Source organism: Monodon monoceros, unplaced genomic scaffold (genome assembly GCF_005190385.1).
Source record: "Monodon monoceros isolate NGI ecotype Baffin Bay Population unplaced genomic scaffold, NGI_Narwhal_1 Super_Scaffold_7, whole genome shotgun sequence".
Classification (NCBI taxonomy): domain Eukaryota; kingdom Metazoa; phylum Chordata; class Mammalia; order Artiodactyla; family Monodontidae; genus Monodon; species Monodon monoceros.
This window is the reverse complement of record NW_021703784.1, coordinates 25703642-25727735: the sequence shown is the minus strand read 5'-3', so window position 1 is coordinate 25727735 and position 24094 is coordinate 25703642. Positions and strand designations below refer to the sequence as shown.

General features: G+C 35.2%; 1 protein-coding gene across 3 annotated transcripts in view; it reads left to right on the top strand.

The window, feature by feature from the left end:
* CWF19L2 (CWF19 like cell cycle control factor 2) overlaps positions 1-24094 on the top strand; it is a 200612-nt gene that overhangs the window by 48216 nt on the left and 128302 nt on the right. For all 3 annotated transcript variants that reach the window (XM_029207882.1, XM_029207880.1, XM_029207881.1), the window contains exons 7-8: positions 9533-9642; positions 15869-16527. In XM_029207882.1, the coding sequence (XP_029063715.1) occupies positions 9533-9642; positions 15869-16527 (769 nt within the window). The remainder of the gene's footprint in view (positions 1-9532; positions 9643-15868; positions 16528-24094) is intronic.

Below are 24094 nucleotides of genomic sequence, written 5' to 3'. Positions count from 1 at the left end.
TGAAAAGTGTGATGTATATAGAAGGAAATATAAGCAGCCTAATAAAGTTTGTTGGAGGCATTCAGATTTCCGTAGTTGGTAATCACAGCTAGAATAATTTGTTTCATTGTTATTATAGTTCTGCATTAATATCTGCATTATTATCTATGATAATACAGATAGTTCTGTATTATCTGTAATTTCCTTATTTGTTCTTTTTTAAAAACTATTAATATATTTTATTTCATTTATTTATTTTGAAAAAAATTTTATTGGCGTATAATTGATTTACAATGTTGTGTTAGTTTCAGGTGTACAGCACAGTGAATCTGTTACACAAATACATATATCTGCTCTTTTTAAGATTGTTTTCCCATAGAGGCTATTACAGAGTATTGAGTAGAGGAGGTCCTTATTAGTTACCTATTTTATATATAGTAGTGTGTATGTGTCAATCCCAATCTTCCAATTTATCCCTCCCCCACCCTCACCCACCGGTAACCATAAGTTTATTTTCTACCTCTGTATCTCTGTTTTGGTTTTGTAGATAAGTTCATTTGTAGCCTTTTCTTAGATTTGACATGTAAATGATATCATATGATATTTGTCTTTCTTTGTCTGACTTACGTCACTAAGTATGAGAATCTTGAGGTCCATCCATGTTGCTGCAAATGGCATTATTTTGTTCTTTTTTATGGGTGTGTACTATTTAGTTGTATATATATGTACCACATCTTCTTTATGCATTCCTCTGTTGATGCACATTTAAGGTGCTTCCATGTCCTGGCTATTGTAAATAGTGCTGCAGTGATCATCGGGGTGCATGCATCCTTTTGAATTCTGGTTTTCTCCATATATATGCCCAGGAGTGAGACTGCTGGATTATATGGTAGCTCTATTTTTACTTTTTTGAGGAACCTCCATACTGTTCTCCATAGTGGCTGTACCAGTTTGCATTCCCACCAACAGTGTAGGAGGGTTCCCTTTTCTCCACACCCTCTCCAGCACTTATTGTTTGTAGACCTTATTGATGATGGCCATTCTGACTTGCGTGAGGTGATACCTTATTGTAGTTTTGATTTGCATTTCTCTAATAATTAGTGGTGTTGAGCATCTTATCATGTGCTTTTTGGCCATCTGTATGTCTTTTTTGGAGAAATGTCTATTTAGATCTTCTGCCCACTTTTTGATTGGTTTGCTTTTTTGATATTGAGCTGCAGGTGAACTTTGGAGATTAATCCCTTGTCAGTTGCTTCATTTGCAAATATTTTCTTCCATTCTGAGGGTTGTCTTTTCGTCTTCTTTATGGTTTCCTTTGCTGTGCAAAAGCTTTGAAGTTTAATTAATAAATTAACTGGGTCCCATTTGTTTATTTTTGTTTTTATTTTCATTATTCTAGGAGGTGGATGGAAAAAGATCTTGCTGCAGTTTGTCACAGAGTGTTCTCCCTATGTTTTCCTCTAACAGTTTTATAGTATCTGGCCTTACATTTAGGTCTTTAATCCAGCTTGAGTTTATTATTGTGTATGGTGTTAGGGTGTGCTCTAATTTCATTCTTTAGCATGTAGCTGGCCAGTTTTCCCAGCACCACTTATTGAAGAGACTGTCTTTTCTCCATTGTATATTCTTGCCTCCTTTGTCAAAGATAAGGTGACTGTAGGTGTGTGGGTTTATCTCTGGGCTTTCTATGCTGTTCCATTGATGTATATTTCTGTTTTTGTACCAGTACCATACTGTACCATAGTGTCTTGATGACCGTAGGTTTGTAGTATAGTCTGAAGTCAGGGAGCCTGATTCCTCCAGCTCTGTTGTTGTTTTTTTTAAACATCTTTATTGGAGTATAATTGCTTTACAATGGTGTGTTAGTTTCTGCTTTATAACAAAGTGATTCAGCTATACATATACATATATCCCCACATCTCCTCACTCTTGCGTCTCCCTCCCAACCTCCCTATCCCACCCCTTTAGAAGCTGCTTATACTTCATTGCAGCTTACCCTTCTGCCTCCCTGTGTCCTCAAGTCCATTCTCTACGTCTGCATCTTTATTCCTGTCCTGGCCCTAGGTTCTTCAGAACCATTTGTTTTTAGATTCCATATATATGTGTTAGCATACGGTATTTGTTTTTCTTTTTCTGACTTAACTTCACTCTGTATGACAGACTCTAGGTTCATCCACCTCACTACAAATAGCTCAGTTTCGTTTCTTTTTATGGCTGAGTAATATTCCATTGTATATATGTGCCACATCTTCTTTGTCCATTCATCTGTTGGTGGACATTTAGGTTGCTTCCATGTCCTGGCTATTGTAAATAGAGCTGCAGTGAACATTGTGGTACGTGTCTCTTTTTGAATTATGGTTTTCTCAGGGTATATGCCCAGTAGTGGGATTGCTGGGTCGTATGGTAGTTCTATTTTTAGTTTTTAAGGAACCCCCATACTGTTCTCCATAGTGGCTGTATCGATTTACATTCCCACCAACAGTGCAAGAGGGTCCCTTTTCTCCACACCCTCTCCAGCATTTATTGTTTGTAGATATTTTGCTGATGGCCATTCTGGCAGGTTTGAGGTGATACCTAATTGTAGTTTTGATCTGCATTTCTCTAATTATTAGTGATGTTGAGCATCCTTTAATGTGTTTGTTGGTAATTGGTCCTTCTTTGGAGAAATGTCTATTTAGGTCTTCTGCCCATTTTTGGATTGGGTTGTTTGTTTTTTTGATATTGAGCTGCATGAGCTGCTTGTAAATTTTGGAGATTAATCCTTTGTCAGTTGCTTCATTTGCAAATATTTTCCCCCATTCTGAGGGTTGTCTTTTCATCTTGTTTATGGTTTCCTTTGCTGTGCAAAAACTTTTAAGTTTCATTAGGTCCCATTCGTTTAGTTTTTTAAAATTTCCATTTCTCTAGGAGGGGAGTCAAAAAGGATCTTGCTGTGATTTATGTCACAGAGTGTTCTGCCTATGTTTTCATCTAAGAGTTTTATAATGTCTGGCCTTACATTTAGGTCTTTAATCCATTTTGAGTAGTTTATTTTTGTGTATGGTGTTAGGGATGATCTAATTTCATTCTTTTACATGTAGCTGTCCAGTGTTCCCAACACCACTTATTGAAGAGGCTGGTTTTTCTGCATTGTATACTCTTGCCTCCTTTATCAAAAATAAGGTGACCATATTTGCGTGGGTTTATCTCTGGCTTTCTCTCCTGTTCCATTGATCTATATTTCTGTTTTTGTGCCAGTACCATACTGTCTTGATTACTGTAGCTTTGTAGTATAGTCTGAAGTCCAGGAATTCTACCAACTCCGTTTTTCTTTCTCAAGATTGCTTTGGCTATTCAGGGTCTTTTGTGTTTCCATACAAATTGTGAAATTTTTTGTTCTATTTCTGTGAAAAATGCCAGTGGTTGTTTGATAGTGATTGCATTGAATGTGTAGATTGCTTTGAGTAGTATAGTCATTTTCACAGTGTTGATTCTTCCGGTCCAAGAACATATCTCTCCATCTGTTTGTGTCATCTTTTACTTTTTTCATCAGTATTTTATAGTTGTATGCGTAGCAGTCTTTTGTTTCCTTAGGTAGGTGTATTCCTAGGTTTTTTATTCAGTTTGATGCAGTGGTAAATGGGGTTGTTTCCTTAAGTTCTGTTTCTGATTTTTTGTTGTTAGTGTGTAAGAATGCAAGAGATTTCTATGTATTAATTTTGTATACAGCAACTGTACCAAATTCATTTATGAGTGCTAGTAGTTTTCTCATAGCATCTTTAGGATTTTCTATGCATAGTGTCATGTCATCTGCAAACAGTGACAGTTTTACTTCTTCTTTTCCAATTTGGAGTCCTTTTATTTATTTTTCTTCTCTGATTGCTGTGTCTAGGACTTCCAAAACTATGTTGAGTTGTATTAGCAGGAGTGGTCATCCTTGCTTTGTTCCTGATCTTAGAGGAAATGCTTTCAGCTTTTCACCATTGACTAATTGTTAGCTGTAGCTTTTGTTGTGTATGGTCTCTTTTATGTTGAGGTAAGTTCCCTCTAAGCCCACTTTCTGGAGTTTTTTTTTTTTTTGTCGTAAATGGGTGTTGAACTTCGTTATAGTTTTTTCTGCATCTATTGAGCTGTTCATATGGATTTTATTCTTTAGTTTGTTAATGTGGTGTATCACGTTGTTTGATTTGTGTATATTGAAGAATCCTTGCAACCCTGGGATAAATCCCACTTGATCAGAGTGTATTATCCTTTTAATGTGCTGTTGGATTCGATTTGCTAGTATTTTGTTGAGGATTTTTGTGTCTATGTTCATTAGTGATATTGACCTATAAATTTTCTTTTTTTGTGGTATCTTTGTCTGGTTTTGGTATCAGGGTGATGGTAGCCTCATAGAATGAGTTTGGGAGTGCTCCTTTCTCTGCAATTTTTGGGAAGAGTTTCAGAATGGTAGGTGTTATCTCTTCTCTAAATGTTGGATAGAATTTGCCTGTGAACCATCTGGTCCTGGACTTTGGTTGGAAGATTTGTAATCACAGTTTCAATTTCAGTGTTTGTGATTGGTTTGTTCATATTTTCTATTTCTTCATGGTTCAGTCTTGTAAGCTTCTGTCTTTCTACAAATTTGTCCATTTCTTCTGCATTGTCCATTTTATTGGTGTAGAGTTGCCTGTACTAATTTCTTATGATCCTTTCTATTTCTGTGGTGTCCATTGTAACTTCTGTTTTTTTATTTATAATTTTATTGATTTGAATCCTCTCCCTTTTTTTCTTGATGAGCCTGGCTGAAGGTTTATCAATTTTGTTTATCTTCTCAAAGAACCAGCTTTTAGTTTTATTGATCTTTGCTATTGTTTTCTTTGTGTCTATTTCATTTATTCTTCTCTGATCTTTATGATTTCTTTCCTTCTACTAACTTTGTGTTTTGTTTGTTTTTCTTTCTGTAGTTGCTTTAGATGTAAGGATAGGTTGTTTACTTGAGATTTTTCTTGTTTTTCGAGGTAAGCTTGTATTGCTATAAACTTCCCTTTTAGAACTGCTTTTGCCGTGTCCCATACATTTTGCAGTGTCGTGTGTTTGGTGTCCTTTGTCTCTAGGTATTTTTTGATTTCCTCTTTGATTTCATCAGTGATCCACTGATTATTTAATAACATATTGTTTAGCTTCCATGTGTTTGTGTTTTTTACAGTTTTTTTTTTTCCTGTAATTGATTTCTAATCTCATAGCGTTGTGGTCAGAAAAGACACTTGATATGATTTCAGTTTTCTTAAAATTTTCAAGGCTTGATTTGTGACCCAAGATGTGACCTATTGTGAAGAATGTTCCATGTGCACTTGAGAAGAAAATGTTTTCTGCTGCTTTTGGATATAATGTCCTATAAATATCAATTAAGTGTATCTGGTCTAATGTGTCATTTAAGGCTTGTGTTTTCCTTAACTTTCTGTCTGGATGATCGATCCATTGGTTTCAGTGGGATCTTGATATCCTCCACTATTATTGTGTTACTGTCAATTTCCCCTTTTATGGCTGTTAGCATTTGCCTTATGTTGAGGTGCTCCTATATAGGGTGCATATATTTACAATTGTTATGTCTTCTTCATGGACTCATCCTTTGATCGTTATCCAGTGTTCTTCCTTGTCTCTTGTAACAGTCTGTATTTTAAAGTTTATTTTGTGTGAGATGAGAACTGCTACTCTCGCCTTCTCTTCATTTCCATTTGCATGGAATTATTTTTTCCATTCCCTCACTTTCAGTCTGTATGTGTCCCTAGAGCTGAAGTGGGTCTCTTGTAGACAGTATATATACATGTCTTGTTTTTGTATCCATTCAGCCAGTCTATACCTTTGGCTGGAGGATTTGATGTATTTGCATTTAAGGTAATTATTGATATGTATGTTGCTATTGTTATTTTCTTAATTGTTTTCAGTTTGTTTTTGTAAGTCTTTTTCTTCTCTGTGTTTCTTGCCTAGAGAAGTTCATTTAGCATTTGTTGTAAAGCTATTTTGGTGGTGCTGAATTTCCTCTTAGCTTTTGTTTGTCTGTAATGCTTTTGATTTCTCAGTTGATTCTGAATGGGAGCCTTGCTGGGTAGATTAATCTTGGTTGTAGGTTTTTCCCTTTTATTACTTTAAATTTATCCTGCCACTCCGTTCTGGCTTGCAGAGTTTCTGCTGAGATATCAGCTGATAACCTTATGGGGATTCCATTGTATGTTATTTGTTGCTTTTCCCTTGTTGCTTTTAATATTTTTTCTTTGTATTTAATTTTTGTTAGTTTGATTCATATGTGTCTCAACATGTTTCTCCTTGGGTTTATCCTGTATGGGACTCTCTGTTTCCTAGACTTGGGCAACTATTTCCTTTCCCGTGTTAGGGAACTTTTCAACTATAATCCCTTCAAATATTTTCTCAGACTCTTTCTCTTTCTCTTCTTTTTCTGGGACCCCTATAATTCGAACATTGGTTCCTTTAATGTTGTCCCAGAGGTCTCTGAGACTGTCCTAATTTCTTTCTTTATTCTGTTCCACTGCAGTGATTTCCCCCATTCTGTCTTACAGCTCACTTACCCGTTCTTCTACTTCAATTATTCTGCTACTGATTCCTTCTAGGGTAGTTTCATTTCATTATTGTTCATCACTGTTTGTTCTTAGGTTCCTCTAGTTTTTTGTTAATCATTTCTTGTATATTTTCGATCCGTGCCTCTATTCTGTTTCTGATATCTTGCATCATCTTTACTATTATTACTCTGAATTATTTTTGGGTAGATTGCCTAGTTCCTTTTCATTTATTTGATCTTGTATGTTTCTGTCTTGCGCCTTTGTCTGCCGCATATTCCTCTGTTCTTTCATTTTGTGTAACTTACTATGTTCGTTGTCACCTTTCCGCAGGCTGCAGGGTCGTAGTTCCTCTTGCTTCTGGTGTCTGCCCCCTTGTGAGTGATGTTGGTCCAGGGGCTTGTGTAGGCTTCCTGGTTGGAGGGACTGATGCCTGTGCTCTGGTGGTTGGAGCTGGGTGGGCAGGGCTGTGGCAAGAGCTGTATTTTGGGTGTCTCGAGCATAGGATGACTTTTGGCAGCCTGTCTGCTGATGGTTGGGGTTGTGTTCCTGTCTTGCTGGTTGTTTGGCCTCAGACATCCAGCACTGAAGCTTGCAGGCTGTTGTGGGGAGCCAGGTCTTGTTGCTGAGATGAGGACCTCTGGGAGAGCTCACACTGATTAATATTCTCTGGGGCCAGGAATTCTCTGGAGGTCCAGTGGCCAGGACTTCATGCTTCCACCACAGGGCTCAGTTTCAACCCCTGGCTGGGGAACCAAGGAAGAACTTGCAAGCCACGTGGTGTGGCCAAAAACAAACAAACAAAAAACAACAAAAAAAACAGAAAAGAGACAAAAACCAAGAGAAACAGAAAACCAAAAAGAAGCAAACAAAACCAAAAAGATCCAAAAAAACCCCACAAATAATAAAGTAGACAACCACCAACCAAACAAAAATACCTCAAAATGAAAACAAACAATAGAAACAGAACTAACAAAAACAAAAGAAAAACAACACAAAAAGCAAAGACTACAAAAAATAAACACACAAAAATGACAAGAAAACAAAGTGAAACAAACAGAAAAAGAGAAAGAAAGCTCCAAAACAAAAAAGAAAAAAAAGAAGACAAAAAGAAACAAAAATGACAAAACAAACAAAAAACCCAATAGACCAATAAAAAATACATTTAAAATTTTAAATGAATTAATTAAAACAGCAAAACAGAACAAAATAATTCCCTGGGGGCTCTGCTATCAGTGTCTTTGCCCCCATGGTGAGCCATTTCCAACCTCCACCTCCCCAGGAGGCCCTCAAAGACCTTTCAGGTAAGTTTCTGGACCTGCTGTGGGCAGTGTGGTTGCAACACAGATTCTGACCTGCCCCAACTCCCATGTGCACATGTCCCCAAAGTCCACAGCTGCCAAAGCTAGACCCATCTCAGTTATGGGAGCACTCATCTCTTCAGTTGTTCTGCAGGTGTTGGATATACCAGGCTGATCATGGGGGTTAAATCTGGCTTGTGCAGCTGCACGGAGAGATTTTAATTCCTCTTCCTTAGTCGTACAGCCGTGGGGGCTCAGTTTTGGTTTTGGTCCCATCTCGGTGTGTGGGCTAACCTCAAGCATCTGCTCTCCACCCAGGCGAGTGGGGGCAAAGACAGCAACTGAGTGGGAGACTCTTACTTGCTTAGGTGGGATTGGCCACAGGTGGTGATCGATTGGGGCACGCATGCTTGCTCAGGCAGGAGGGAATAAGGTGCCTATGACTGGGGCATGTGCACTTGCTCAGGTGTGAGGGGGACAAGGTTGCAATGACTGGGGCGTGGGCACTCTGTTGGGAATCCCTCCCAGTGGCCATGGAGGCCAGGGCTGGCGTGTGGGGAGAGAGGCTGCGATGGGGGCCCTGCCCCTTGTGTGCCACTCAACAATGGCGCCTTGCTTCTAAGGCAGTCCTACTTCTTCCAGGAGCATTCCCAGCTGCAGAGCTCCTCACTCCCGTCCCTTCAGGCCGTATCCACACAGCCAACAGCAGTCCTCTCCCTGGGTCTGCTCTCCTAACATCTCGCGTCAGCACCCAGCCCCTGCCCACGTTGGCAGACACCCATCTCAGGCTGAGGTGCGCAGGGCTGTGGTACAGACTGTCCATGGAAGTCTTGTTCTCTTCTGACTGCCACAGATCAGCCACTGCCCTTTCTTACAATAGCCCCTGAATCCACCCCTCTATTTCAGCATATTTTGCCACTGGTAAGGGGGCCTCCCTGGGTTTGGTAATCTCTCCTCTCCTTCAGCTCCTCCCCAGGAGTGTGGATTCCATCCCGTTTCCTCTTTTCCTTTTCTTCCCTTTCTCTCCTTCATCCTACCTGGTTACACAGGGATCTTCTCTTGTCCTTTTAGGTGTCCAGGATCCTCTTCTAGTGTTCAGCAGGTGCTCTATGCAAATTGTTCCACTTGTAGATATATTCTTGATGTACTTGTGGGGAGAAGTGAACCCCAGGTCCTCCTATTCCACCCTCTTGACTGCTCTCAGCTCCTTATTTGTTCTTTGTGTTGTATCTGAAACAGCTTTTCCACCCCATGTGTGTACCTTTATTCCTTATTTATTTCTAGGAATGCCCTTCCTACTCTTATCTTTTATTATAGAAATCCAATTCATTTTTTCAGCCTGGTTTGTGAAATTTTCCCTGACCTCACATTTAGAGGCAATCATTCCTTTTTTTTCATTTTTATATAACTTTATAGCTCTTTATAATATTTATCAAATATTATCTTTGTTATAATTATTTATGTCTCTTTATCCTCATTCTCTTAGATGGCAGTGTTTTTAAGGGTAGTTTTATTTTTTCCTTTCTCATAATTGTAGAACTGTACCTTGCATATATAGGCACTCAAGTATATGTTGAATTTTAAATGTATTTATGATTTTTATATATTCAAGGAGTAATATGTAATTTTATAGTTAGAAATCATTGTAGTAGCAATAAGTATTCTGTCATAACTATGTGAAAAGTATAACTGACATTTAATATTGGAATTTAATTTCAGTAGTAGAAGATGGTGGTTTAAGCTGGCTAAGGAAGTCTTACCAAAGAATGAAGGAACAAGCGGAGAAACAAAATAGAAATTTAGAAGACATTGTAGCTGAAAGATATGGGGTAAGTATTAAGGAGATACATATTATTTTCAGAGTTATATGAGAAATTAACTTTGTCAGTGTTTTGTGCCAGGAAATACTTTTGAATTGACTTGATACTAAATTTCAAATGTGTATATTGCTATAGCCATTTTTTCCTTTTCATTTTTATGTAAACCTATGTAGCATATTTGAATATAAAACTCAATGAATATAAAGCTTAAGTATGTAAAATTTAAGTATGCATGTGTTTAATGTAAAAGCAACGTTTTCTTCTTGTGAGGAAATTTAAATAATATAGGAAAGCCTCCATAGTATACCTCTGGACATAACCACTGTTAAAAATTTTGTATATATCAGACATTTTATTTTATTTCAGAGTTTTTGTTGTATTCCGGAGTTTCAGATTGTAATAGTTTTTTTTTTGTTGTTTAGAGAGTGTGCTTTTAAAAAGTGATATTTATTTTTTCTTCCAGTTTTATGAAATATACTTGACATACTTGACATAACAGCACTATATAAGCTTAAGATATGCAGCATAATGATTTCACTTACATACATCATGACATGATTACCAAGTGTGTGTGTGTGTGTGTGTGTATGTGTGTGTGTGTGTGTGTGTATATGTGTATGTACAAAACAATGGAATCATGCAGCAGTATATTTTAGAACGAGCTCCCCCATTTACCATGGGTGAATAATCTTTCTGTTTCAGTAGCTATTGATATCCTGTTTTTCTTTTTTAATTTCAGAAGAAAGAAGGCTTAGGAAGGAGTAGGCAAACAAAAAAAGTGAGAGAGAAAAATTATCCTTTGTTTTAAGAGAATCTTTGTTAATATTTTGATTTTTTTTTTTTAGATTTTTTTTCTGGTTATTATATACTTTTAAAATAAACAGTTTTATAAAAGTAGGCTCGGGCTTCCCTGGTGGCGCAGTGGTTGAGAGTCCGCCTGCCGATGCAGGGGACACGGGTTCGTGCCCCGGTCTGGGAGGATCCCACATGCCGCGGAGCGGCTGGGCTCGTGAGCCATGGCCGCTGGGCCTGTGCGTCCGGAGCCTGTGCTCCGCAATGGGAGAGGCTACAACAGTGAGAGGCCCGCGTACCGCAAAAAAAAAAAAAAAAAAAGTAGGCTCATAGAATACATCCCGATTCTTTCACTTACACAAACAGACATAGTTGGATGCCAGTAAATGTATATATTTTAATGACCTCTTAATATTTACATATATATATTTATATGATTTTACCATTATTTATTTAATTGTCAGTGGAGGGACATTTATATATTTTTATTTTCTCCCCTATTAAACAACACTGTGCTGATCATCTTTTCCAATGCATTTTGCATACTTACCTGGTTATTTTCTTACATGAATTGCTAAAAGGGAAATTGTCAATTTAGAGGATATAGACACTTAAAGTGAGATATGTATTGCAAAATTTCTGTACAGAAATATTGAAGAAATGATACTGTCAGTAAAATGACTTTTGTTACGTGGTTTTCAATAGTAGTACTATCATTCTTTATAGTCTGTGCTACTGTGATTGGTAAGCAGACTTTTTCTTTGCTTTTATTTTTATACATTTGTTTACTAGCAAAGTGGGATATTTTTTCATATTTTTTTGGCCATTTGATTATTGATGGTATTTACCCATTTTGGGATATTAATTTAAGACCTTTTAATAAGTCTGTTCAAATTTCTTCCTGTTAGTTTCATGTTCATTTTTTACTTTGTTTATATTTGCTATGAATATATTTTAAATATTTTTACGAACAAAACCTATCAGGTTTTTCTTTTATGACTTAATGTTATTGGTATAATTCATTGACAGGCCTTCTCCACCCCCAAGATCATAAAAATGCACACCTATATGTCCTTTGAGAACTTGTTCAGTTTTATTTTTATGGATAGCTTTAATATTTTTGAAATACATATTTGTGTATAGTTTAAAGTAAGCATTTAACTTTCCTTAAGTCTTTAGATAGTCATTTATAATATATTGAATGAATTATTTTTTCCCACTAATTAGAAATGACACATTTATTATATATTACATCATTTTTTATAAAATCAGTCTATTTCTTTACTCTCAAATCTATTTTATTGATTTTTTTGTTGTTTCCTGGAATTAGTATCATACTATTTTAATTACTGTAGTTTTCAGTAACTCATGCAGATAGCAAATAATTAGTGAACACCTACTATGTGACAAGGTAAGTCTTCTTTTATTAGTCACTAAAAAGTAACTTTACATTCTTATGTGTGCTTTTTTTTGTTGTTAAATTTAGAATCAATTTTGTCAAGTTCAAGCTCAAAAGAAACAGTTTTCCAAAATACATTATAAATTTACAACTCATTTTGGAATTTTGATTTAAATTTAATTAAATGTATAGATAAATCAAAGACGATTAATACCTTTGTAATGTTGAGTAATCTCATCCTAAAATACTGGTTATTTCTCAATTCAAAATTTTTTAAAATTTTTATTGGAGTAGGGTTGTTTTACAGTGTTGCATTAGTTTCTACTGTACAGCAAAGTGTATCAGCTATACCTATACATATATCCCCTCTTTTTCGGATTTCTTTCCCATTTAGGTCACCACAGTCAATTCAGATTTTTATTTATGCTCTTCAGTACATTTCTGCATTCAGTTGTTAATGCATGTATCCTAAGATATTTTTATTTTTTTCAATTGTATGCTGAATCTTTGTTCTCTTATGTTTTCTGACTTGCCTGGTGCTAGTCTGCCCATTTTTTTTTAACTCTTGTTATTAAATCTATAGTGTTTTTTTTTAATTGGGTTATATGGGAATATAGTTATATGCAAATGGTGATTACTTTGCTTTTGCTACTCGGTATTACAATATTTCAACTTTCTTGTATTCTTGAAGTAGAATTTCAGAACTTTGATTAATAACACTTTTCTTTCTGTGTTTAAGTGATAACTTCTTGCATTTAAGATGAAGATTGTCATCTTTAGAAAGTATCTTTGCATTCAAAGTTTATTCAAAAGTGTTTTTTTGTTAATTTGCTTTTGCTTTTAAATTAGGAATGGGTATCTAAATTTTATGAAATAACTTTTTTGGTATCCTTTGATATAACTGTGATTTTTTTTTCTTTTGTTAATGAGATGAATTGCCTGAATACATTTCCTAACATTGGACCATTCTTGCATTCTTTGAATCCTATTTGATTATGGCATTTCCTTTAATATACCACTACATTAAATTTGTTAATATTTTATTTTGAATTTATATCTTTATTTATACATAACATGGCCTTTAGTTTCCTTCTTCTGTTTTTTTAGGGGTTATTATGAGTTTATGTTTTGAATTGTGAACTTTTATATAAGTTCTTTTTTTTTTTAAACCTTCGTTTTTTAGATTGTTTTTTTGATGTGGACCATTTTTAAAGTCTTTATTGAATTTGTTACAGTATTGCTTCTGTTTTATGTTTTGGTTTTTTGGCCGTGAGGCATGTGGGATCCTAGCTCCCCAACCAGGGATTGAACCCTCACCCCTTGCATTGGAAGGTGAAGTCTTAACCACTGGACCACCAGGGAAGTCCCTTATGTAATTTCTTAATGCTCTAGAACAGTTAAGAATCACAGAGTGAGGCATTTTGACATAGTAGTTAAAAACATTGGCTTTGTAGTCACATAGTCCTGAATTTCAATACAGTGTTTGTTACTCTTGCTATGTGACCTTAGCTTCATTTTTATTTTTCATTTTAAAAACACAGCTATTAGTATCAATATCATAGAATTGTTGTGAACATTAATAATAATTTGAATGCTTTTTATCTGCCAGGTACTGTTAAAATACTTCATGTATAATTAAACTTATTTAATACCCATAATTGTACTATTTTCTTGTTTGGTAAATGAGGAAACTGAAGCAGACAGAGTTTAAATAACCAAGATTACGTAGCTCATGAGTAAATTTGAACCTAGGCATTGTCTGTAGAGCCCGTTTAAATGATACAAAAGATATAGTAAAATAAGCATTGGATAAATTGTGGTAACTGCTGTTTTGGTTTTTATTATTACCATATTTTATTTAATCTAAGAAGCCACTAATTGTAGATACATCATTAATTTATGTATCACCAAGAAAAAAAGAAGTTGCCTAGGAGGCAATGCTTAAATTATGAAAATATTCCCCCCCACTGCCATCAGTTTCACTCTGTTGATGTTGTCATTAAATTTAAGAAACATGTTAAACCTGAATTTTTAAAATAATTTGAAAAAATGAAATATAATGGATTATCCCTGCCTAGACTAAGATGACAACTTTCCATCTCAACTCACATATTTTATTGAAATAATTTGAAATTTTAATTACAGTTTACTATAAATTTAAAAAATATGCGTGATTCTTGGGAGTTATATTCTTCACAACTACAAGAACAATTATTTAGACTTAACCATTACATTTGCTATTTGGTTTATAGCATGCATTCCTTTTTTCAGAGATCTTTGCCCTAATTCATTTATGGTTTGGCTTAATGATCCTGAGTAATTTTCCCCCCAGAATTAGTAAGTGATTTACTTTTTGATTCCTTTCATTTCGGAAAATGACTTTCTTTTGTCCATGTCAAGGAAGGATAATTTGACTGAATTGAATTCTGTATATAGAATTACTATTGCCTTATAATTTTTTATCAAAATTTGATCTTTATTCCATTATCTTCTAGCATTTAGTATTGTAAGCGAATAGTTGATAGCAGTCTGACTTTCTTTCCTTTGTAGGCAATGTGTTATTTACCTAACTTGCATTTGTTTACATGCTCACACTCCCTTCTCCCCTGATCCAATCTTTGTGAAGAATTTTTTTTCTGAATGAATTTTGAGACTCAGGAATTAGGATTTTTTATGTATGAGTCTTTGTATGCTTCACTTTCTCTCCTCCCCTAAGGCTGTTGGGTGAGCCCTTTGGATCTAGAAAGTTAGCTGAGGAAATTTTCTCTCTTTTTTTTGTTAATGCTCCTATTATCTTTGCTTTTTTCTTTCTGAAAGTACTAGCATATGCATATTAGATTCTGTAGAATTAATTGTTCATGTGTCTTCTCCCTGTAACTTAAATCAATTTACCATTTTTTCCTAAGTATAGCAAATTCCCAGGCTAGTGTTGAATTCACAAATTTGGATTCAACACTTTCTATTCTTCTACTCACTACATGCATAGTTTTGAACATAGTTTAATTATAAGTCTTTATTATTCTTGAACTGCTCTTTTTTATGAGAATCTATTTTGTTTTAGCATTTTAGTAACATCTTGACTCTCACTGACTGTAGGAATTATTATTATTATTATTTTTTGCGGTACATGGGCCTCTCACTGTTGTGGTCTCTCCCGTTGCGGAGCATAGGCTTCAGATGCGCAGGCTCAGCGGCCATGGCTCACGGGCCCAGCCACTCCATGGCATGTGGGATCTTCCTGGACCGGGGCACGAACCCGTGTCCCCTGCATCGGCAGGTGGACTCTCAACCACTGCGCCACCAGGGAAGCTCTGTAGGAATTATTATTATTTTTTAATTATGTTTTTATTGTTTTCTGAATTACATTTTGTTTTAGCGCTGGTCATTTGGTCAAAGGGATCCTTTTGAGCTCCCAGGATTTTTTCATTATTTGGTAATTTTTCATTGGTTATTCATATTTTTTAAGTATTCATTTTATGGTAGTGTGTTTCCTTGCTAGGGCTGCCAAAACACAGCTCCACAGGCTGGGTGGCTTAAACAACAGAAATTTTTCTTACAGCTCAGGAGAATGGAAGTCCAAGATCAAGATGTTAGAGGGTTTGGTTTCATCTGAGGCTTCTCTTCTTGATTCATAAATGACTGCCTTCTTGCTCTGTCCTCACATGATCTTTTCTCTGTGTGTGCACATTCCTCATGTCTCTTTGTGTGTCCAAATTTCTTCTTCTTACAAGGACATCAGTCATACTGGATTAGGGCCTAACCCAATGACCTCATTTTAACTTAATCACCTCTTTAAAGATCCTGTCTACAAATGTGGTCATATTCTGAGGTACTAGGGATTAGGGGTTCAACATATAAATTTGGGGGGGACATAGTTCAGGCCATGTCAGGTAGGATGACTGTATGGGTCTTTTATTACCCATTGTTGAGTTTTTCTTTCGTTGTGCTACATGACAGTGTATCGTGACATAGTGGCATGTGGGGTACAAGTCATTGAGCCATTTTTAATTTTAAATATCTTGTTTAATTTTTCCTCCTTTCTAGTCAATGGAAATCTTCCAGTTGAAATTAAAAGAAGCTGAGAAAACTGCATTTATGAAAGAAGACTGTAGACGAGAACGGTGGAGGAAACCAGCATACTCAGATAGAGTACAAAGTAGTCAGGAAAGTAGAAAATCAGACTTGGTAAAATATAATAAAAGTTCAAGAGATAGATATAATACAACAGATATTGCAAAGAATATCAATAAAGATAAGTTTAGTGGTGATGAAAAAGATAGTACATCTGGGTCTTTAGAAGCATGTAGAAGAGAATTGAGTCCAAAACAAAATCAAGAGTTTTCTTCTCATATAAATTTGAGACCTAAATTCTTAAGACCCTCTGATGCAGAACTGTCATTTCATAGCAAGGACAGAAATTTTGAACCATCTAGTTCATCTTCAGCACTGGTCTCTCAGGATTCTGTACATTGTGGTTTTCAAAAATCCACAGAGAATAGTGAGGAAAGTTTATCATGGTGGAGTCGATCTGATGAGAGAGAAGGAGACAGGAAACATTCAAATCGAAAACCATTAGAAACCAGTCACAGTGTTGACCGTGGACAAGTTTCAGAAGACGTGAGAGAAAAATCACAGGGTGAAAGCTTGAGAGAGGAGTCTCTGAAAAAAGAACACCTACAGGATACAAAGTCTTCGCTTGCTGGGTATTTTTTCATTTATTTTTTAAACTGATAAATGAATATTAAGGTCCAGAGGATTCAGGGAACTGAACTGTATTTTTAGAGCATCAGTTACTAATTAGATATGAGTTATGATTTTATATTTCTTAAATTCGATGGCAGAGATAGGATATGCACTTTTAACAATTCAGTAGTTCCGTTTTGTGAATTGTATTTCATTTCACAGTATATTTAACAAAAAGAGCTGGAAGATGCATTCAGTAGCTATATATTTCCTCAAAATTTATTGCTTTTTTGCAATCTAAAAAACTAAATGAGTTTAGTAATTCTTTTAAATGGATATGCCACAAGAAATATTTTGGTAGATTTTGTTAGTACTGCCATATTACTTCCAAAGGAAATTGCTGCATTTTAAAGTATAATCATAATTGTAAATATTGCATGCCTACTGGAGGTCTGGGAGACTGAAGGAAAATATGCTGCCATAGCCCAAATATAAAGTGGAAAAGATATGTGAAATATCCTGCAGAGGGAAGCATGAATTTTGGTGGTGGTTTTGCAGAGAAAGAAATCCACTTTGATAGTTGACAGGTTTTAAAGCTAATGTTAGAGTTTTGTTTTTTTTTAATACACATATCTTTAAAAAAATGATTTATTTAGGCTGCGCTGGGTCTTAGTTGTGACACGTGGGATCTTTAGTTGCGGCATAAGGACTCCTTAGTTGAGGCATGCATGTAGGATCTACTTCCCTGACCAGGGATCGAACCCAGACCCCCTGCAGTGGGGGCACAGGGTCTTACCCACTGGACCACCAGGGAAGTCCCCTAATGTTAGAGTTCTGAAAGCAAAATATAGATAGGATAGTGGTTGTACCCATAATGATTAGGAAAATAGGCAGCACTTATTGGTTTTATTATTCTTGTACCTGTAGCACTTATATATAGGGCTGAGTCAGTCGATCAGGAAACCCAGGTTGAATGGGATCAAACCTAGGAAAACTTGCTTTAGCCATAGGGCTGGCACTATTTGAAATAGCCATAAATAGAAAATGAGTATCCAAAGGATAATAACTAACTTATACTTGAATGATCATTAAAATATGTTTTAAAATACCACCAAATGAATGGGACACTGAAGGAAGAGGTTTTGGGAAATAATAAAATTCATTGGTGGCAGTAGTAGGTATAAGCATTGTGGTTTGGGGTCATGAGTCTGGTAAATCACTTTTGTTAGTGACTCCATCTGAAGCTGTGGATTATAGAGCACAGTGTGTAGCTTTCAGTAGGAGGGAGGCAGGGAAGCTGGCAAAATCTGGACTGAATGATGGGAGGCCCAGTCACATGGGCCCTGGTTCATGTCAGGGCTTTGTTCCCAGGAAGCGAAAGGAGAAATCCAGTTGTGTTGACTGGATAAACATGGCAGGGATTAGAGAATGTCTAAGGCTGTATACATATATAATTGTCCAGGCTTCACTCCAGGTAGTCTGGAAGGTAGACTGTTTCCAGTCACCAGTTGCTAGTGGGATGAGGCTCTTATTTCCTGATATCATTAGGGTTGGCTTAACATTTGGGTGATCTGTAGGTTTTTACTTCTGTGACTGCAGCTAAGCAGAATATGTAAGCAATCTTACATTGTTAATATTCCTTCTGGTTCTATAATTGCTTCATGTTTATATGTTGTAAGCTTCTGAGAGATATACTGTAATATAGGAACTCATTGAAAGCTTTATGTTGTGGTCTGAAGACAGTATTCTTTGTTAGCTGTGTTAATTTTGATGTTACAGATGTTTTGAGGCTTTCCATGAATTCCATGATTGGCTGGAGAGGGAAAGGACAGTCTAGGAATATTCCACATATATGTAAACAAAAAAGAATTCCTGAGCATGTAGAGTGGTATAAAGTGAGAAACTAAGTGTGGGACCTTGAAGAATGCCTGTTTTCAGGGAGTGGAAAGATTCAGTGAAGGATTGTTAGAAGCTGTTAATTTGTCTGAACATTATCCTGGGTATATGTTGAATTCTTTATAAAATGCCAGAATTTTAGGGAGCTTTAGAACCAATGAATTTTAGAACTAGGAAAAAATCATAGAACTGATTTTATAACTAGAAGAAATTATAGACTGACCTGGGCATTTTCCAGATGCAGAGACTGAGGCAACTGAGATTGTGACTTGCACAGTGCTATGTAACTGGGGTTGCCAGATGTAGCAAATAAAAATGTTTGGACATACTTAAACTAAAAAAATATATATATTTTTTTACCTGAAATTCAAATTTAACTGGGTGTCATGTGTTTTATTTGGCAACTGTACGTAGCACTTGGCCATTTCTTGGGTCTGTGACCTTTTTACAAGAGATAACATAATTATAATCATCTCTGGGTATCCACCAGGGGATTGGTTCCAGGACCCCAGCAGATACCCAAATCTGGGGATGCTCAAGTACGTTATATAAAAAGGTGTAGTAGTATTTTTATGTATAATCTATGCACATTCTCCCATATTCATTCTTAATTCCTTCCTTCCTTCCTTCCTTCCTTCCTTCCTTCCTTCCTTCCTTCCTTCCTTCCTTCCTTCCTTCCTTCCTTCTTTTCCTTCTTTCCTTCCTTCCTCCCTCCCTCCCTCCCTTCTTTCTTTCTATTTTTTTGATGTGGACCATTTTTAAAGTCTTTATTGAATTTGTTACAATATTGCTTCTGTTTTATGTTTTTGGTTTTTTGGCTGCGAGGCCTGTGGGATCTTTGCTCCCTGACCAGGGATTGAACCCACACCCCTGCATTGGAAGGCGAGGTCCTAACCACTGGACTGCCAGGGAAGTCCCCTCTACCATATACTTTAAATCATCTATAGATTACTTATAATACCCAGTACAATGTAAATAGTTGTATATACAGTGTAAATGCTATGTAAATAGTTGCCAACTCTCGGCAAATTTAAGTTTTGTTTTTTGAAACTTTCTTAAAGTTTTTTTCTAAATATTTTCAATTCCTGATTGGTTGAATCTAAGGATGGGGATCCCATGGATACTGAAGGGCTGACTGCCATTTTATATAAGGGACTTGAGCATCTGCAGATTTTGGTATCTGCACTGGGTCCTGGAATATACCAACAGATAACTGTACTATTCTGAATCATATTTTTTCCAATCAGTATTATCTTAAAGACCTTTTCACACCAGCCCATATGTATGCATTTTTTTTCATTTTGAAGTCTCTGATATTCTGTTGTAAAGCTTAGAGATAAACTAGTATTTCTCATCAGTTTCCTATTGATGGACTTTAAGGTAATTTCTAGTTTGTTGCTCTAAATAATACTACAGTGAATAGTTTTGTATGTGTATTTTTGCATACTACTTAAATATAGCTGTAAAATAAATTCCAAGGAGTGGAATTATATTTATATATTTTGTTGTACTAACCAATTTACACTCTTACCAGTCATGTATGAGAATGATTTTTCTCTTCCTTGCTGATAGTATTATTGAGGTTTTTAATCTTTGCCATAGATACATAGTTGAGGAACAGAGGCTTTCTTTGGTTTGCATTTATGTAAGTATGGGTGAAGTTTGGCATATTTTTATAAATGTTGTTAATTTTAATTTTATTTTATTAACCAGTCATATATTTTACCTAGTTCTTGAGGTTTTTTTTTTTGTGTGTGAGCACTTCTATAGTTGTCATGTGATATATATATATAATTTTTCATCATCTTTAGATTTCTTCCTTTTGTGTTTTTACTTTTCTTTTTTCATCTATTTTTTCATTCATTCTTATTGTGATCTGATTTATCATTCTTTTCCTTTGTGCTTTTTAGGCCCTTAAGTAGCTGGAAGACATCCTCTAATAGTGGCCCATGTGATTAAGAATCTTAAGCTTTTTATTCTTAGAAACAAAATGTGTTTGTGTATAATTTTGCTTTATTGGAAAATATATTAGCTATATATATTCAAGAGTTTGAAACCTAGGATAGTACGTAATATGAACAAAAACTAATGTGATGTCCTTAATTTAGATTTTATCTAAGTTGATATCAGAAACTAACTCATTTTATATAAAATATTATATAAGGTTAAAAAGGTTAGAAACCTTGGCAGAGTTTGCTGTGATAGCCTAGGAGTACAAGAGAAGGATACCAGGTTCTGAAGGGTTTGAGTTTAGTCATGAGATCCTTAGGGGAGAAAGTTTTGAGAACAAGTGGTAAGAAAAGAAGAATTAAAGGGGCAAGATCTTTGAATACTGTCAGCAGGCAAAGAATAATTGCAATATACTCAAGGTTTCTGAAATGCCATTGGGCTGGAGCTTTTTAAATTATTTTTTCCTCAGAAGTTTTCAGCCAGAGTTTGTGTTGTGTGTGTGTTGTAAAGAGAGTCCGTTTTAGTGGGAAAATTGGATTTGCTTTTTAGAAAATAATTGTGAAGAGGGCTTTTGAAATATAGCAGTAATCTGGGAAAATGAGAAGCGCTTGTACATTTTTATTTTTATAGGATAATTGCAGATGTCATGGTGATGTTTCTTTCAGAGCATCTGCTTGTCATTATAAATGCTTAGAGTCTTCCATTATAAATGGAAGAGTCTATGCTGTTTGTTGCAGAGCAGTGTCTTTGCTATGGTATTAACAATAATGTGTTCTTCAGTCATTGATGCCCAAGAACTTTAATTTTAATGTCTTTATTTGATACCTATTACTGTTCTATCAATACTAAGTGTGTTTAAGTATCTGTTAATACTGAAAATATCAGAGATGTTCAGAATTCTTCTGTATCATCTCATTTATCCTGATCTACGTTCCATATACTAATAAACAATTCCTGTTAGAAAATAAACTCCCCCCAGCTCGGTCAAAACAAAACCAAAAAAGATGTGTGGAGTATGAATTTCATGACCATGAAAGTTACCTCTTTAAAGGTCTCTTGAGATTCCAGTTATCTTCCTGAAACTTGTAAGCTTTGGTTGGACATCAGCATACCTTCTTTATTTCCCTCTCTTGATTGATTCTTTAAGCTTGCATACTGAAAAGTGAAGAGAAAAGTAAAGTTTCTCAAAAACAGGGAAGAGTCTGATAAAATGACAAAGATGTGTCTTTGGACAGACAATAATACAGGTCTTCAGCAATTTAATCAAGAATATTATCATTGTAAAAGAGGATTTATAAGCCAGATTTCATAGTGTAAATTATGACGATGGGTTATGATATGGTAGAGATAGAAAGTGTATGTGGGAGACATGGGTGAAATGAAGTGCTTCCCTCACTCCCATTTTTTTTAAGGTGCAGATACTTGAATATGTTTATATATTAGTGGAAAAGAGTTGGTATCAGTTTTAGAAGAAGCTAAACATATAGAATGATGATGGATGAGGTAATTCAGCAGGATTTCAAGGTTAGTGTGGATGTATGTATGATCCAGTGTACTCACACAAGTAGAGAAGGATTAGCCTTGAGTGGAAACATTAAAGAAGAGGAGAGTGTGGCTAGGGGTGTGGGTGATGCGAAAAAATTTTAGGAATTCTTTCTTGATGACTTAAGTCAGTTATTTTTTAACATATGGTTCCCAGAATACTGGTGTTCCTTTTCATCTGTATATGGACCACATACACACAAAGAGTGATGTGACAATTTGGTTTACACACAGCTCATAAAATTGAAATGTCTCTCATTGTTATGACGTACTGCTATAAGCATATTTTAGTTTTACAAAAAAAATTAATTAACCTTTGGAATAAAATTGCCTTAAAATTATTCCATGTGCACGTTTCCTTTAAGTCATCCTTAGAAACTGAAAGTGAGAGAAATAGCCTGTTTCTTTTACTCATTCAAATTTGAAAAAAATTATCTGGTCTTGTGTGACAAAGAATGAAGTAACAAGGGAGGTTGTTTTTGTATCAGAGATATTCCTTGGAACTTAAATCATATGACTTTGACAAATTCCTTCTGCTATTCATCTCATGTTTATTGACATTTTTGTAGAAATATTATTGGGTTGCCTGAAATTCAAATAAATTACATTTACAATACAGTAAAAATGATGTATACCTCAGAATTTAATCTGAAAAAAGTTACTGAAAAATATTTTCTATACAAAAAACGTACAACTAATGATACAAGCAATATCTTTTATTAAAGCATATAAAAAACGAATAACGTTCTCCTGCTTACACGACTGCAGGGTCCCCACTGCATTGGTTTTAAAAATGTAGACTGCAGGAACTTGAGAGGGAACAAAAATATGTTTTTTCTAATGGTGCTTTACCTGAAATATTTTACATTTCTTAATCTAAGCACCATAGTATTGCCTTTCCTTTCACCAATATGAGTAGAAATGGTTTTTTTGGATTTCCTACAGAGATTAATGTCTTTAAAATAAAAACAAACTCAAATGCTGTCTATTAACAGATTTCTTTTTTTTTGCCCAAAAGGAATTCAGTATTTAAATATAATTTCCACATATGGTTGTTAAAGTTTTGATTTTGAGCTCTTTGTATGTTTTGCTATTACTTGCTCAGAATATATGTTGAAAACTCAGGTTAATTTCAATAAAGTATGATAAAATCTAGATATGGAGGAAAACTAGTAATATCATAGATATATTCTTAATATTTGTGATTATGACTGATTTTTTTCTGCTTTAAATTTTTTTTATCACTCCCTTTGAGGGTTTTTAAAAACAACAATTTATTGAAGTATAATCTACATAAAACTGCATATGTACAAACTGCATATGTATATAAAGTGTACAGTTTGGTACGTTTTTGAAATGTGTATATTCTAATAAAACCATGCCAAAAATTTCCTGGTGCCCTTTCATAATCATCCCTCCTGCCTCTCCACACACCCTAGCAACCCCCCTAGACAACTACTCATCTTTTTTTTTTTTTTTAAATTATAGACTGGTTTGTATTTTCTAGAGTTTTATATAAATGGGATCATACCTCATACCTTATACACTTTTTTTTTTTTATTGCTGTGGCTGGCTTCTTTCATTCAGCATGATTATTTTGAATTTCATCCATGTTGTTGCATGTAACAATAGTTAGTTCCTTTTTGTTGATGGATAGCATGCCATTAGCAGATATATTGTACCACAATTTGTTTTTCCATTCACCTGCTGGTGGACATTTAGAATGTTTTCAGTTTTTGGCTGCTATAAATAAAGCTTCTTTAAACGTTCATGTACAAGTCTTAGTATGACCATACACTTTCTTTTCCCTTGAGTAAATACCTAGAAGAATGGCTAGATCATATGATAACTATATATTTAAATTTTAAGAAACTGCCAAACTGTTTTATCAAGTGGTTGTATCATTTTACACTACGACCAGCAGTGTATTAGACTTCCAGTTCCTCTACCTTCTTGCAGGAACTTGGAATAGTCAGTCTTTAATTTTCACTATTCTAGAGGATGTGTAGCAGTATCTCATGGTTTTGTGTTCCCCTAATGACTGTTAATGTTGAACATCTCTTCAGGTGCTTATTTGCCTTCCAGATAGCTTTTCATAAAGTGCTTAGAATGTGTGTTCATTTTGCTTCTGTAATTTCTTTATTGGTAATTTGTATCTTTCTTTTTCCTGATCAGTCAGGCTAGAAGTTATCAATTTTA